The 16,588-nt window shown below is 39.6% G+C and overlaps 2 protein-coding genes across 2 annotated transcripts; both read left to right on the top strand.

The window, feature by feature from the left end:
* Positions 1 to 292: 292 nt before the first annotated feature.
* On the top strand, positions 293 to 2,401 carry polr2h (RNA polymerase II, I and III subunit H). Its single transcript, XM_084547615.1, has 6 exons — positions 293 to 465; positions 695 to 786; positions 1,206 to 1,289; positions 1,551 to 1,644; positions 1,781 to 1,864; positions 2,015 to 2,401. Exons 2-6 carry the CDS (start codon positions 714 to 716, stop codon positions 2,130 to 2,132), a joined length of 453 nt encoding a protein of 150 aa, XP_084403741.1. The 5' UTR covers positions 293 to 465; positions 695 to 713; the 3' UTR covers positions 2,133 to 2,401.
* A 2,011-nt stretch (positions 2,402 to 4,412) lies between these two features.
* mfsd8l1 (major facilitator superfamily domain containing 8-like 1) lies at positions 4,413 to 13,682 on the top strand. Its single transcript, XM_084547914.1, has 12 exons — positions 4,413 to 4,692; positions 6,841 to 7,026; positions 7,246 to 7,308; positions 7,773 to 7,892; positions 8,052 to 8,131; positions 8,229 to 8,811; positions 8,951 to 9,024; positions 9,127 to 9,340; positions 9,643 to 9,765; positions 9,983 to 10,113; positions 12,167 to 12,286; positions 12,481 to 13,682. The coding sequence occupies exons 1-11, from the start codon at positions 4,617 to 4,619 to the stop codon at positions 12,245 to 12,247; spliced, it is 1,731 nt and encodes a 576-aa protein (XP_084404040.1). The 5' UTR covers positions 4,413 to 4,616; the 3' UTR covers positions 12,248 to 12,286; positions 12,481 to 13,682.
* Positions 13,683 to 16,588: the final 2,906 nt, after the last annotated feature.

Below are 16,588 nucleotides of genomic sequence, written 5' to 3'. Positions count from 1 at the left end.
GTGACAATTTGTTGTTGTTGTTGTTGTTTATTTATTCTTATTTCATAGAGACTGGAAACACAAAATTGTGATTTTTTTTATTATTATGTTCATATGTAATATGTGTAGCATAATAATGTTTTTAAACATTACAAATATACCGCTATAATATTTTATTGTTGTTTATTTTCTGTTTACTTTTTACATAGTCAGATATTTAACATTTTATCCGTCTAGTTTTTCCATATTTAACTTTTACTTTAATAACTACGGCTTTCGCATTTTCAACCGGAAGTACTTGTTTTGTCAGAGGTTGAGCACATTGTTCCTGCGCGGTATGGTTGCTTTCAAATAATAATGAATGAACTTTAACGCGAATAAGATCTCCTGCCTTTACACTAAACTTTCGTTATCCCGGAGTGAAACTGAGTGACCGCGGCGCCATTGTGTTCACAGTATAATATAAAGAACTTCATCTTATTTGAGGTAAGCTCTAACGATGTGTCGTGCTAAAGCTAACAGCTAGCCCGAATAGGCTGCATAGGTTGTAGTTAATGTAATGACAAGATCTTATAACTTCAGCAAACTCTAGTAGCAGCTTTGTTAGATTGCCAGTGCGGTGCAAGAAACATTCAATTGGTCATGAAGTTTATTGTATGTGAATTATTTCACCTATTTGTATTTGTTAACTCGTATGTTTGAACCTTTTTTTAAGTTCATAGACTGGCACAGAGATGGCTGGCATCCTGTTTGAGGATATCTTTGATGTAAAGGACATCGATCCAGACGGCAAGAAGTTTGACAGAGGTGTGTGAAATGTAGTTACTGATAAAGCTGGAACAGCCAGCCCTTGTATATTTTAATCATACAGTCTGTGATTGCAATAGTTTCTGATTTCTTCTGCTGCAGTTGTCAAGTGCAGGTTAGCATTCATCAAACTAAACGTTGCTTTTCTTATTGGAAATCCAAGCAGCCGATAAAGCAGAGTGAATATTGTACAGAGTGAACATGACTTCAAGTAGATGCCTAATATTGCTTGGAGGCTATCATTTATCAGTGTAGCTACAGTTATCTACATTTTTGTTGTTGTCATTGATTTTGTCTTGTGAGTGATGTGCTTATATACATTTGTTTATGTATCCAGTATGGTTTTCATGTAATGCCCTTAAGTTTTAAATTGTAATTTAACAAAGACAAACTGGGCAATGCCTGTTTATTTGCTGCAGTCTCTCGTCTACATTGTGAAAGTGAATCTTTCAAGATGGACCTCATCTTGGATGTGAACATTCAGATCTATCCTGTTGATCTTGGTAAGAAAATAACCTTTTTGTACTTTTGTGTCTTTGTGCACTTCATCTAAAATATTGGATGTAATGAATGATTTTGGCCGTTATCATTTATTTTTAATACTTCATTATAATAAATGTGCACTATTCAAAAGTAAAGTTAATATCTAAGACACTTGTGAAATGGTTGCATAATGGTTTTGAATGTTTCTTCACTTTGGTTTGCTAAAGCTAGTGCACAGTGATAACTCTTGTGTGTTTTTTTTAATATGTCCATTCATCAAGGTGACAAATTCAGACTGGTCATTGCCAGCACGTTATATGAAGATGGAACACCAGATGATGGAGAGTACAATCCTCAGGATGATCGGCCGTCAAGGTAAGACATTTTCACTTGACATTTATATGTAGATAACTTTTGCAAAGCAGGCTCTTGGACATATTTATTAAATTATCTAATTTATTATTTTTTTTGGCTGATTTGTTTTCTCATTTCACTTTGTTTAAATTTCCAGAGCAGACCAGTTTGATTATGTGATGTATGGGAAGGTTTACAAGATTGAGGGCGATGAGACTTCAACTGAAGCTGCCACACGTCTGTAAGTGAATTATCATCACTGCACAGTTCTCAGCAAATGCTCACATGACTTGTATACTATATTTAAAGAACTTCATAAAATGCTGGAGCAAATCTGTGTGTTGGTGATCAGACTTTAAAAAGTACTCCATCAATGTGCTCTTCCTTGCAGCTCAGCCTATGTGTCTTACGGAGGCCTCCTCATGAGGCTGCAGGGAGATGCCAACAACCTTCACGGCTTTGAGGTGGACTCCAGAGTCTACCTTCTCATGAAGAAGCTGGCTTTCTAAAACCCAGCTGTGCTCACCCACCCACCTGGTTTCTACCACTGCTGCAGTCAACCTTAAAGTCACACTGAACTGGGTACCGAAAATAGTCCAATTCCCAAATCTGGAGCACAAACAGACACAAAGAACATGAGGACAGTAGAAAACGTATTTAGTTTTTTATTCTATTTGATTCAAAAAGTTTCCTCAAAGGAGATGGACTAAAGACTGTAACACGCAAGAACTGCTGCAACTGCTGGCAAACTGTAAATAAAGAATTCTTTTATACGACATGATTCATAAATGGTCAGTCATGTTGAATCATGCTTTCTTTTGACATGTGTATTCTTCTTTTTTTAACTGTATTTCTGAGCAGCTTTCAAACATGGTAAGTTAGGTTTAAGTTTAGTCGCTGTCGGCAATAATGAAGAGGCTGTAACAATATTGCACCGTAGCTGTGTGCTGTATAAAGAGGCTTTGAGAGATTTTTAAAGAAGCTGCTGCAACTTTCTAAGTAGTGGTCTTGGTCTCTGGTGTTTTGATTACATTTTCAATGAAAACTTTTTACACTGATGATAATTTATTTTTAAGAATTTTTTTTTTTTTTTTTTTACAGTTTTGCTTGCGTGAGCCTCTGAGATGTAACGCAACATTTTTAGTTTGAGGTGTTGACTGTACAGTCTTCCAGGCATTTTAGAAAGTGTAAATACTTAGGACTTCGTTACTCAGCATGCCATAAGCAACTATTCAACATAGCTGCAAACTAAAATGTGAACACTCAGGAGGCGGATAACAGAATTAAAGGGCAAAGAGATAGCTTTTGTACGCAAAACAGGCTTCTCAGTGTCAGTGGTAATTCCTGTCACAGGATGGGCACGAACAGTGCCAGAGACTCTCAAAGACTGCTGATACGTGAACAGAAAGCCTTAAATACATTAGAATGTAGTGACGAATGAACCAGCTGAGTGCTGGAAGTCCCACCAGGACCAGCATGACATGCTGTGTGTTATTAATAAGTCAGTAGCAGTGATTTAGTATTGCAGCTGCAGCTTCTGTAGTTTTTGTTAGATTTTTTGACATATCGTCACACTGTTAAAATAATTGCCTAAGTCATTTTTTGTCAAAATTGTTTTTTTTGCCGAAATCATCTCCTCATGACGCCGGCCACCTATGGTAAAATCGCCAACATCCTCAGTTGATCAGTTCATGTGATTTTACCCCTTTAAGATGATGGCCTATGGCAAGTGTGTGAGCCTTTTGGTGAAGTTTTTCGTGTTTCCTGAAAAACTTGAAAAAATGAGTTAGGTGATTATTTTAACAGGGTGACGATATCTAAAAACAGTTTTTAGTGTTTGGTTTTTGGTTGCGCTTGAGTGTAAAAGCCTTTCACCGTGCTTATAAGTCCTGCCACACCCCAAAAACATGGAAAATAGTCCATGGCCTCCAACTTCCTAGATAACCCAAAGTGACTGAGCATATGTGGGATATCGTGTAACAAGCCTGGTCCACAGAGGTCCCTCCCATCAACATACAGGACCCAAAGACTCCCAATACCAATGTCCTAGTACCAGACACCCCAGGACACCTTCTGTGTTATTAGTCTATATAGAGGCTAAGCCATATTTGTAAAGGTTTATTGACTCTAGGATTAGTACAAAGCTAATTATTATTGTTAAATTCAATTTTATTTATATAGCATCAATAACAATACAAATTGTCTCAAGACGCTTTACAACATCCGGTCTGAAACCCGACCTGAAACCCCCAGAGCAAGCCTGAAGGCGACAGTGGCAAGGAAAAACTCTTTTAACAGGAAGAAACCTTGAGCAGAACCCAGGTCATATGGAGGGACCCATCTGCCTTAAGCCGGCCGGGTAGAGACAGAAAAGAGAGAAGAGAACAGCAGGAGGAATGGGAGAGAGGGACGTGCTCAGTGCATCGTCCCCCAACAGCCTAGGCCTATCGCAGCAGAACTAAGGGATAATAATAATAAGTATTATTATTGAATGTTAAACTCCAAATACCTGTGGCTTTTTTAAAATGACACAATTATTACGTCGTCATGCATCAGAATACACAATCTGACAAGTCAGAGTGTAACATCCATTTATAAATGTATGACCGAGTGGGGACCAGGGTTTGGCAAGGTGTTAAAGAGGACCACCGGAAGTGATGTAGGCTGGGTTGAACTGCGCAGGAGCAGCCCCGGTACGTTTAGCTGGAGCAACTGTCTCCGGCTGCAAGAAATACCTGCTCCGGTGAGTAAACAGCTAATCCAAACTGGCGCTGTGCACACATCCTGTTTAGTTTGGTGCAAGAATATGCGCCACTTCCTTGAGATATTTTCCAACTGCTCGCTGACATTCTCGTTATGTGGCTGCATGATCGGCTCTAATTGGAAGCACCGCACTCGGGATTACTTCAGCTCGTAGAGAAGACTGGGAGGATGGGAATGCGTGTGGAAGAATGACCAGTGAAAAGTTATAAAGGTTAAAACAGACAAACATTATGGATTATCGGCGAAAAAAGAAGCTGACATTCTTCACCATCGGACTCATTTTTCTTCTCAGCGGTGTGGAATACGGTGAGATCTTGTTTTTTGTTGTTGTTGACAGTCTAAATCAGTGTGAGGACTGTGGGGCTGCAGACACATTCCATTGCATGCTGTTGCAGATAAACTAGTCTTAGGTGAGCTTTTGTATTACTTCACAAAACAAGAAAGGGAAATAGAGTGAATTTCACCACTGATTGTCCTCAACACTTCTTTGTGTCACATAGGCTTCTTGACGAGATGACTGATTTTAGAGTGTGTTATATATGTTTTGTTTTCTATTTCTTTGTAGAAGATCTAGTATGTAGGAAATAATATCTGACCAAGACTTTAAGTCAAGCGTCCCATATTGGAGAAAAAAAAAAACTATTTAAGGCCTCCATTGCATGTTTACTTAATTGAATCTGCCTAAATCATGGCCGTTGAACTGTTACTCATGTTTAGAAAACTGCATTATTGAAGGATGGAAATGCTTTAGAATTACTTATAGCCTAATGCATCAATAACGATGCAAACTATCTAAAGATGTGTGACAGAAACCAGAGCCTAAAACTTGTGAATTAGGACTGTCGGGTAAAAGGACATAAAAAAAAAAGGAGCAAACAAATAAAGTCATGCATGCATCTGGATAAAGTATAAACACAAGCATATGCGTAATGCTAGGTGATGCATGTTACTGACAAATATAAAGGATGGATAGAGCCAGCAATTAAGCTACATTACTGTTGAGAATGAAAATGAGCACCAACGCCGAAGACTCTGTCAGTGAATATAGTTGCATTGAAGGTGAGCAGGCTGGCATGATTTATGAATATATGAGGTACCATAAGCTGATATGCAGCTGTGTTTAAATGGAGACCTGGTTACCTTGGTTGTGGCCAGTAACCAAATAAGCTAATCTCTCAGGTGCTCACCTGAATCCTGCTGTAGTCGTGGTGGTTAATATTTAATTGAAAGGAACACATTGTTTAAGTCTTTTTTTTGGCAATACCACTTACAGGATTACAACCACTTTTAAAATACCTGCAAAAGGAAACATTGGTCACTAAACACACCAGTAAAATGCAGTAAAATAATCCTGAAGGAGTATAGTTAAACTGTAGTTGTTCTTGCAAGTTTGACACAGTTCTCTGGAAGTGAATTTGAGGCTATAGGATACAATCGACCAATATCACTAATTTCTCAAACTGAAATGGAGTGTTTGTTACAGGAGGGCTGTATCCATTAGTTGGTGTAATTTTTTAGACACTGTCACAAAAAGGCAAGAGAACAGTTTTATCCCTGTAACACAACTAACACTACCAGGGTGATTAAACTACTCTCCCAGATGACAAGATAATCCGGGAAGACATTTCCTCTGGAATTCTGTGAAACTGTGCTGTTTTGTGTGTCATCTGACCAAATTATTGAATTTAGATTGTGTTTGGTCAGTGCTATCCTTTGTCTACGAGATACTGACGCCGAAAAGCAGGGGCGGGGAGATAGAGCTGTGGCTGCAGCCAAAGCTAAAAGTCAGTCGGTATCTCACAGCATTTGACGTGATAAGGTTTAAATTTGCAATCACAACACGTCCTTTCTCCTCTTCAGCTCACCCTGTCTCTGGATCTTCATTCGAATCAAGATGCAACATGACTACTTACAGTTTTAACGTAGTTAAATCATATGTCTGCAGACCATAAGCACATAAGCTATTTGTTATAGGGGTGCTATTATAGTTGATCTATATAGTTTAGTTTACCATACACGTCTGGTCATCGAGGTGGATATTAACAGCTTGAGTCAAAATTTTCCACTAGAGATATTGCACCATTTTTATTGAGCATGTGATAAATGTCACCTCTCAGGAGTCACAGGGCTGCAATAAACAATGGTGACATAGTAACGCAGCCAAGGTGATTATGCTTACATACACGCAGTTCAGCAGAGTTGAAGTATGTTTAGCTCTTTCTCTGACAATCATCACTGGGTTTACAACGACAGATTGACAATCTTCACATCATGCATGTTGTGTATTTAAGTTAGACATGGATGGGGTTTGTATGCAGCTTTCCAGTTTTCAAGTCTGTTATTATGCAATAATAATAATAATGTATCTGCTCACCAGCTGATATGATGACAGACAAGAGTACACCAGGAATAAACTTAAAATGAATTTCCTTCACTCATTTTTTTTCTACCCAGCTGTGATATTACCCACGATATGGAGGTACCTGCAGACCTTAGAAGCAGCACCTTACTTCCTGGGCTTGACCCTGTCAGCGTTCAGTCTGAGTGGGCTGCTGTCAGGGCCGCTGTTTGGCCACTGGTCCGACAGAACGAGGACCACGAAGAAGATCATCTTGTTGTCCAACGTTTTTGAGATAGTTGGTGAGCCTACCCTTCTCACGTTTTATACTCATGCTCATTCTTGCCTTCAAACAAGAAACTTTCAAGTTTAAGCCCTAATCACGTTGAATACTCAGCTTCTCCAGTGTCCCCCAAAATGCCCTAAACACTATTTTAAATTTTGATGTGAATTTGTGTGTATATTTACAGTATATGATTATCATAACTGCATTGTTTTTCTACTTATTTTTTGCCGTCCAGGTAATTTAATGTACTTCATGGGCTACTCCAAATGGCTCCTACTCTCAAGCAGATTGGTTGCAGGTGAGTAACACTGTCATACTGAAGAAAATAGAAGGTGACATACTCTGACAAAATGAATGAATTGGAATCCTGGAAATGCTCTTTGGTATATTTTAATTGCCACAAGGTTTTAAACCGAAAACAAATATATAAATGTATATTTTCATGATTAGAAGGAAATATACATTTAGAGTTGGAAAACATAAGATTTCCTTGAAGATACACACCGTGTCTTAGTTCCCAATAGCACCCATAAATTCATCTGAAAACATGGATATCCACACAAATGCCAGGTCCAAAAGTTGGACATTGTATTCTCACAAGATGGTCAATGGTATTTACCTTGTCTACTGTAAGTGGTTGTAATGTTGTGACTGATCGGTGTATGTGTGATACTATACGAATTTGCTTCCTCTCTAACTTGGATGCAGAGCTCTGGGTTATAGCTTAATTTAATCTGCTCACGTGATATATTTTTTTTGTAGGCATTGGTGCAGGCGCCAGCTCCTCCATCTTTGGCTTCCTGACCAGAATCACTGCCCCAGACGACCGTGCCACTGTATTTGCTGCTGTTATGGCATGCAGACAAGCTGGCCTTCTGATTGGTCTGTGCTCTTAAGACATTCTGATGTCTATGATTTAATTTGAGTCATAATAATTTTATATGCATTAATCAAATTACTTTGATCTACTCCTTACTGTAGCCATATTATGTATAAAGATTGGATGATTGATTAAAATACATGTTTTAACTCTGTGTTTAGGTCCAGCATTTAACATCTTTCTGAGGTTGTTTGATTTCCACATGGGTCCCTTTGTGGTCAACAAATACACTGCCCCTGGGGTAAGGATCGAAATATGTCATTGTGCACAGTAAGAAGACATTTCAACTTCTTCTCCTCCAAACTAAAGCTGTAACACACATCTTCCACTCTTTGCAGTTGTTTATGTGTCTTCTGTGGATTCTCCTTCAACTGGCGGTGGTCTTTATGTACTGGGACCTCCCGTCCCTGGAGAAAGGGAAAGCCAAGAATAGTTTGGCCAGCAAGAGCAGGGAAGAGGAGAATGTGCAAGGGCTAGTGGAAGGTGAAGAAGAGAGCGACGAAGAAGAAAAGCCGCTAATGGGTTCCCAGGAGCTGGTGGGGTCCTACGGCTCAGTGGTGGCATCCAAGAACCACTCCTCTGCTGCCTCTAACAGCATCCAGAATCATGTCTCTCCACCGTCCTCTCCCGTGACAGAAGAAACCCAGGAGCTGGTGGGGTCCTACGGCTCAGTGGTGGCATCCAAGAACCACTCCTCTGCTGCCTCTAACAGCATCCAGAATCATGTCTCTCCACCGTCCTCTCCCGTGACAGAAGAAACCCAGGAGCTGGTGGGGTCCTACGGCTCAGTGGTGGCATCCAAGAACCACTTCTCTGCTGCCTCTAACAGCATCCAGAATCATGTCTCTCCACCGTCCTCTCCCGTGACAGAAGAAACCCAGGAGTCTTCCAGTCCCTTTAAGAATTCCAGCATATCCCGAGGTAGGTGCTATGTACAGACTAGTGTGGGCTTTTAAATTCATCCTGAACTCATCTTGATATTTTATCTCGCAGTGAAAAGAATACATTTGTGCAAAAATGGTGGACTTATTTTATCTCATTTTGTCATTTTCTCTATCAGAGTTCCTGAGAGAAGAGGTGGTTGTGCTGCTGGCGGCTCAGTTCATCACCCTCTTCAATCAGACAGCTCTGGAGGTGCACTAAAGGCACACCGACACAAACACGCACATACAACTGGTGAAACCATATCAGGATGAGGATTATGATGTTTACTGTCTGTCTCTTCAACCTCCTTAGACCATGGTGACCCCGCTGACTCAGAAATATTTCAACTTCGGAGAACTGGAGAACAGCGTGATGTACTGTCTCGGCGGCGTGGTGGTGATCGCCGGCTTCCTGTTTGTGCGCTGGCTGAGCGGCCACGTGGCGGAACGGGTGGTCCTTGCCATTGGTCTGAGCATCTGCAACGTCTCCTGTGTCTGGTGCCTCATCTTTCTGGCAAACCCGCTAGGTCAGAGCCCTTTCACAACCAGCTCTGTGTAAAGTTAACAGTAACGGTAGCTGCCACATAAAGCACTCTATAATCAAAGACAGGGTCTAGCTCCTGGGAGTGCGTTTTTCAGAAGTGAGGTAATGTAGGATCTATTCTAATGAGTAGGTAAGCAGTTCTGCCTAGTATATAGTATACTGAAGTCTGCATAAAAATGTATGAAGTATATGACAAGCAAACTAATGGATATAGGCATCCTCGGAAATTGTATCTTGCTTATCAACACAGTGTTTTTAATTTTCTGTTTTCTGTGTTTTGTGTAGGTGGTTATGCATGGGAGCTGACAGAATTCATCATTGGAGTATTTCTGCAGGTTTTGGGTTTGCCGTTTGTAGCTGTTGCTCAGGTTTCCCTTTTCTCTAAAGTCACGTCTGAGAAAACTCAAGGTGAGAAATGGCACCATCTAGTGGAAAAGCCAATGCTCTACATTGGATTTTTTTAATTTATTTTTTGTTTTCTTGCAGCTTGTTTGGGTTGTTTCATGAGCAGTTTTGCTTGTCTTTTTTTTTTTTTGTTGCTGATATGCACTTCACATTTTAATCCCTGTACCCTGTCGTGTTTTGTGTGTCCACCTCTCACATCTGTCTCCTATTGGTACTGCAGGTTTCAGTCAAGGAGTACGCCGCTCAGTCGGCGGACTAGCTACCATCCTGGGCCCCCTGTGGGCCGGCGGTCTTACAGATAACATGTACATCATGATGGGGGTGATGATGGGACTGCTGGCGCTGTTGACGGTAAGTTAAAGGAAATGAGACCGTGAGAGAAAAGACAAAAAAATTAATCTTATCTCTATGTCACATAGACTGTATATAAATATGGACAAAGCGTCCCAGCTCCCTTGCATTGGTCAAGTTGAGGCTAGAATTTCAAAGTTATGGGCGGTGCCATTTTGCGAGTTTGGAGCCGTACTCTGCGCAGTATGGTCCGAGAGTGGAGCCATATGGAGCACCGTTATTGATGACCCTCCCACACTTCCGCCAGACTCATTTGCATTTTTGTCTCGTTAATACTGCGCTCTGCTCTACCTCCAACAGTTGCAAAGAAATGTTGGCTTGTACACTTTCTTCTTCTTTTTTTTTTTCTTTCTTTCTTTCTTTCTTTCTTTCTTTCATGGTCCTACACGACCGCTTTATGGAGCGGTTGGCATTGCAACTGTTACTCATCATGATGTCACATCCTGTTTCTATAGAGTCAAATAACTAACTAAAACTAATCAGACAAATGGACACTTGAACAGGCATCAGCTGTATATTAACTACCTACATTTATTTGATGTGTACTTCAGTGTCTTAATTTGGCCCAAGTCCCATCCACTAACATGAAGGAGGCGGAGTTTATGACCTATGCTGCAGCCAGCCAGTAGGGGGAGCTCTACATGCTTTGGATTCACTTTAGAGGAGCTGTTCCTTTGTCCATCTTTATTTACAGTCTATGCCATGCCGTCAAGTCTGTAGTTGAGTGAAGGAGACAAACTCTTGGTCATGCTCAACTTTAGTATCTCAGAACTTTATTTGAAATTTGACTAATTTTTAACATGTGACACTTTCTGTCACCCAGCAGTTTTGTGTTTGTGCCTAAATGGATAACAATAGTGCATATGTTTTGATTTGCCCTCATTGCTCAAGACACTGCACATCCTGCGGTTAAAACTGGACCCCACAATTTGTGTCATTTTGCATTTCATTGTGCGTCCACAGGGGGAAAAAAAATAGTTTTTTTTATTTGCAGTAATAATCTAATTGGAACTAATAAGAAACAAACAAACCACAAAAAAGGTTTCAAATAAGGGAAAAGGAGATTCAAGTAGACATCTATAGCCAGCAGCTCATTTTGGATTCGAGAACAAACAGGCATAACAAAATGCTTGTAATGCCTGTAATGAAGCGTGGGCAAACCAGAGCACGGCAAACAAATGTTTCCACTATCACGGAAACAGACGAAAACAGAACCTGGGTATGTGCCTTTGAGAGAATGATGCAGGGAGTGTACGTCCAAACAGGGGATACAAAATACATCTTGCACGACTAGGAACCTTTCCTCAGACATTTCATTATTTTTGCTACGTGGATTGCTATTTATTTCTCAAAGCTATGATATGGGCTTTCAGTGCTCACAGTATACAACTGTTTAAAAAGGTTTAAACAATTACCGCACTCCCGAGTCAGTTTTCAGGATCCAGATTGCAACTGAGTAAATAGTGCTTTATCTGTAAAGGGTATACCTACCTTTCAGTTGAATAGCTCTCCCTGTTGAAAATGGGCTTGTCGATTGCCGCTTGCAGATTTCTGGAAAACCAAACTGAAACAACCTGCATAAGATTTAGCATCCACTGAGCTGTGTCCCGCTGACAATGTGCCATATTTCCCGCAAATAAGGCAATATCCCAAACCGTATCAGTTTGGGCCAGTTGCAGCGTTAAATAAGAAAATACTCTAAACTTTAGCCAGATGACAACTAATCCAAACGACTTCAGATGCGATGTTTAATTGAGTCCTTAGAAATTCCCCTGCCAAGAGTGAAGCAGATCAGATGAGCCATTGTAAAGAAAAGCACACAGACTGTAGGCCACCAGATATAACTTACTGGCAATCACAACCAGACGTTATCTTCATCTTATTTTCACGTTTCAATAGTATTTTATGTGTGGTTGTTTGCCAGAGGAAAACCAATCTTTGATATAAGTAGCGATGAACAACAACGAACATGAAATACAAGATCAGAGTCCATTATTTGCCTGCCTCGCCCTTAATATTAACATGGACCAAATATTATCTGCGTCTGCTACAGATGATGCTTGCTTTCTCATATAACCGCCTGGTGGAACCCGCTGCAGAGGAGCAAATGGACGAGTCGGTCCACCGGGGTTAAAACTGCAGGTGGCTGACGCAGGAGAAAGAAGTGTTCAAGGTACAATGATGATCAAACATGATGTGTGTAATACATGTTTACTTTTGCCATATTCATGCAAAACTATTGTAGGTCCGGGCTTCTTTATTAATTTGAGAGAATTTGGTAACTTTAAATTTAGGAGCTTTTAGCAGGTGTAACAGAAAGTAAATATTGGTTTTACATGCAATTCTCCATTTTTCTGTCATTGTCAGAGCTCAATAGGAGTTCCCCGTCCTGCACCTTCAGTCCTTCAAAAGTCGCCTTTTTCTGCATTTGGACCAGTGTCTGTGTGTCATTGTCAACTCACTTCCAAAAGTTGGACTCTTCCAGGGAGAGGCTGATCAAAGGACTGCTACAACGTACTATATGTAAGGTATATTTCCCATGGAAATATAGAATCCGGCTGATAACGGATAAGTAATAGTTGGAAGGAAGTTAATTCCATCCTCTTTACCCACACGGTTTATTGTGAACTCTACTTGCGCATGCAGTATAACCAAATGTTCGTCGATTCAGTTTACTTCTATCGTTAAGCTGTCGTGCTATTGGCTGACAATATTTTTTCAAGGCAAACCGTTGCAAACACGGACTCTCTGTTGACCTCTTTTTTTTGACAACCCTGCCGTGGGAGAGGGGGATCTCTGTGTCTGTCGAGAGGCAGAGTTGTCACAGGCCTTTAGGTAGCAGACCTTGAACGCATCTGACTTGCAGGTGGAACCAAATTGATGAAAGTGTTGTTTTAATGCCATATTCAACCTGAAAAAACTTCTCAGGGAAACACGGAATATGTGTCATTTTTAGTATAAAATTGTCACATTTTAAGATTAAAATTTTTTTCACAGCATCACGTCTCAGCTGATAGATTCTACAAACACTTAAATTCAGAAGAAAACATCTTGCGTATTCGTCAAACGCTAACTAAAGTTCACTGTTAGAATTTCTAATTGGCTTTACATTTAGTCGAAGCAATAAAATGTTTCCTGCTTTTAAAAGAAAACAGTGAAATACACACGTTTGATTGTGATCTCCATTTTCACCACACGTGGGCGCCCTTGGTCTTTTTTCTGAAGTGATCGGTCCTCATTGCTTATGAGCCCAATGTTTGCTGCAACTTGATCTCAGTACAGAAACACATTGAGGGAAAATTGGCTTTATTGACAACTTTGTCACACAGTTTCTTTTAATGCTTTAGGTGGCAATACTGAAACCGTTTTGTTTAATTTTTGTTTAACAGTCAAATTGTCTGTTGTATTTTAATTATGTGTTCAGGTTTTACACTGACAAATACCAAAACTACACAGTACACTAAGACTTATTTATTCTGTATTTATTATGCATGTATTTATTCAATTTTTGTCGTTTTCTAACATGTACATTATCACTTTTTGTATTTCTTGTCTCTAAACATGAAAGATAAACCTCCACTCTATCCATTGGCTTGTGTTTCATTTTATCCTCTCAAGAATCAGTGAGTGTGTGTGCACTGCAAATATGAAAGCAGTTCAAAAATGCCCCATACCCTATACAAATATACATTTTATACATTTCATTTCATTTCATGTACGCATTATATCACATTTGAGGCCTACAGACTGAAACAAATTAATAAATCTGACCTCACATTGAAAATTTATCACAAATGTAATTAAACCAAACCAGCGTAGCTCCTATGAATGTTTTTAGAGAAGTGCTACTGTCAATGTTTTGGTGAAATTACTTAAAAGTAAAAAATTATATAATAATCCTTCTTTTCATTAAGCCCAACAAACAAATTATTTTAGTCCATTTTAATTAAATTCATTTAATAGTTTTACATTGACTTAACTGATTAATAAACTGATTTATTTTATTAAAAAAAATACTCAATTTATGAATGACTATACAATATTATTTATACAGTTTGACACATTATTAACTCAGTACATGTGTAGTTGCAGATTTTCATATTTATTCATGTGTTTCATAAAATAAATAAACCCAATTTTTCCGCAACTAATGTGGAAAATATTGTTGGATTTAAATATAGTTGTGTTACTAAAATGAAATGTTAACATTTTCATTTTTTTTTTTTTTTTTTTGTGTTCATGGGAAATGAAAATAACCAAACTGGTATAAGGATCATGTCTTACAAATCAAATAAAGCTCAAATTGCTGCAAAATATTACTTCTCTCATGCACCACAATTTAACATACAAAATAAATAAAAAAAAAAAATCAATAAATAAAATAGAAAGTCCATACAAATATCTAAATCACACATGAAGAACACGAACACAATACAATATTTTAATATTATTTTCCTTTGAGTTTTTCCATAATTTCACATAGATAAAACAATGTTTTTTGATGAACTAATAAAGAACTTATTAGTCAACTCTTCAAGTTCAGTTAAACTACACTTTTGTCCATGTAGTTGGAATAATTTTGTTTTCAGACACATTCCTCCTTTTATTCTTATTTATACAAATCGCATTGTTTTCATTTCATGAGAAGATGTAAAAAAATGAATTATTTCAACTTTATGGGCAGCAGTGATTTTTTTTTTCCAGATATATGCATCTCTTAAAAACAAAAATACCGACAATTAAGGTATCCCACTAGTTAAATCGACAAGATTGTTAATTACTTACAGATTTTACACCAATACCAACTTTAAACCAGAGCATTTTTTGAAGCTGAAGCTTATAGCAAGTGGTCTTGACCCCACTGGGGGTCGCTGTGACCTTGGCATCACCAGAAACCAAACCGACCGTGTTTGTCTGGCTGGTGACGTGGTGGCGAAGGGGCGTGGCTTCTTCTGTGAACTCTAGCTGAACCCGTTTTGGCGTCGGGCGGGGTCGGCTCGGAAATGTTATGACACAGCGTCGGGAGATATTTTGAGTTTTTTTCCAACTTAACTGCACCCCCCGTCCACCCCATCTATCTCACACACACACACAATCCCCAAACACAGTTGGCCTGCAGCGGCAGTCTGACCGAACAACGACCCTGCGTATCAGGGTCAGAAGTGCAGATCACGTTGTGTGTCATATCAACAATTGTCGGGGTAAATTCGGTAAGATCGCTCCTCCTCTTTCCACACCAGTTGCAGGGGGTTTGAGGCATATAAAGCCGAATTCAACGATGATAATGGACATGAACTTTTGGTGAACTGTATTTCCCTCGACCTAAAATGACAACGAGGGCAAGTGGAGTTTAGTAGAGCATTACTGCTTGTTGGTTTTCCTTCATTCCTGAGTCTTCCTGATTACAAACTGGGTTGGCATGGTGTTGAGGCCGTGCACTGTGACTCAGGAGTCTTGGTGGGTCACTGCAGCTTAGTTCAATTTAAATATTTTACGTGTGGTAGCGTGGACAAAGCCACAGTGCAGCATCAGCGACCATTTTTCCCCCCACATCTCTTTTTTGTTGTCCTTTAACGTGCACTTTACAAGACTCTTTCCCGCGTCATGTGACAACTTTGTATTTAAAGAATAATACACTCAACGTGATGTTGAGACTTTCATGAGGCTGGTTGAGATAGGCAATAAATGGATGGGAGTGCTCTCACGCTCCAGCTTGGTAACTTTAGAGTTGCCAAGCGCATGTAATATTTACTTTCTGCACTGGTGTCATGGATTCCTAATGTTTGCACAAAAAAACTGTCCCGGCCACGGCCAAATCAAAATGGTGGCACTAACAGAAACCTGTGAAAGTCACTGAGTGTCCCTGCAGGGATAGCACTTGAATCCTGTGTTAATAATACATGTGTCACTCCGAAGAGGTGCGACACTGCGAACGCACGACGGTTATAGAAAGAAATGGGGGAAGCAAAGTGCTAGGGCAGCGGTATCACGGAGGAAAAAAACGGATGAACTGCGACAGAAGGTCTGCCTTAGCAAAGGGTAAAATGCAAGACAAGCTCATGCCAGAGTTGGACTTTAACCTAGTTTCTTTAGTTTAAAAGGTCATGTGGAGACTTCTATTTTATTTGGCTGCCGTAAGAAACTGCACTCCTTTATAGAATTGAGCTCCACTTCTGTCACCTGGGGCCGTGTGACAGGAAGGGACTGTTTTTTCTTCTTCATTGGCTCTATCGGAAAAGCATGGTTGTGTAACACTTCTTCTGACTGAATGAATAATTAAGTCTGCGTAGCCTATAGCTGGGGCACCCTGGGCTGTGTTGTGCAAGCTAGCCAGCTGCTATCATACAGAGTTCTGTTTTTTCCAAATGGGTCACGCTTCAGTCATCCTCAGTACTGCAGCTTTTATTCTAACATCCTCTCTTAGATCCTAAAACATCACACACAAACTTTGGTTTTGTAATTCTGATGGTCTTTT

The sequence above is a fragment of the Chelon labrosus genome (genome assembly GCF_963514085.1).
Source record: "Chelon labrosus genome assembly, chromosome: 7".
NCBI lineage: Eukaryota > Metazoa > Chordata > Actinopteri > Mugiliformes > Mugilidae > Chelon > Chelon labrosus.
The sequence above is the reverse complement of the archived record's forward strand: the minus strand, read 5'-3'. Positions and strand labels throughout refer to the sequence as shown.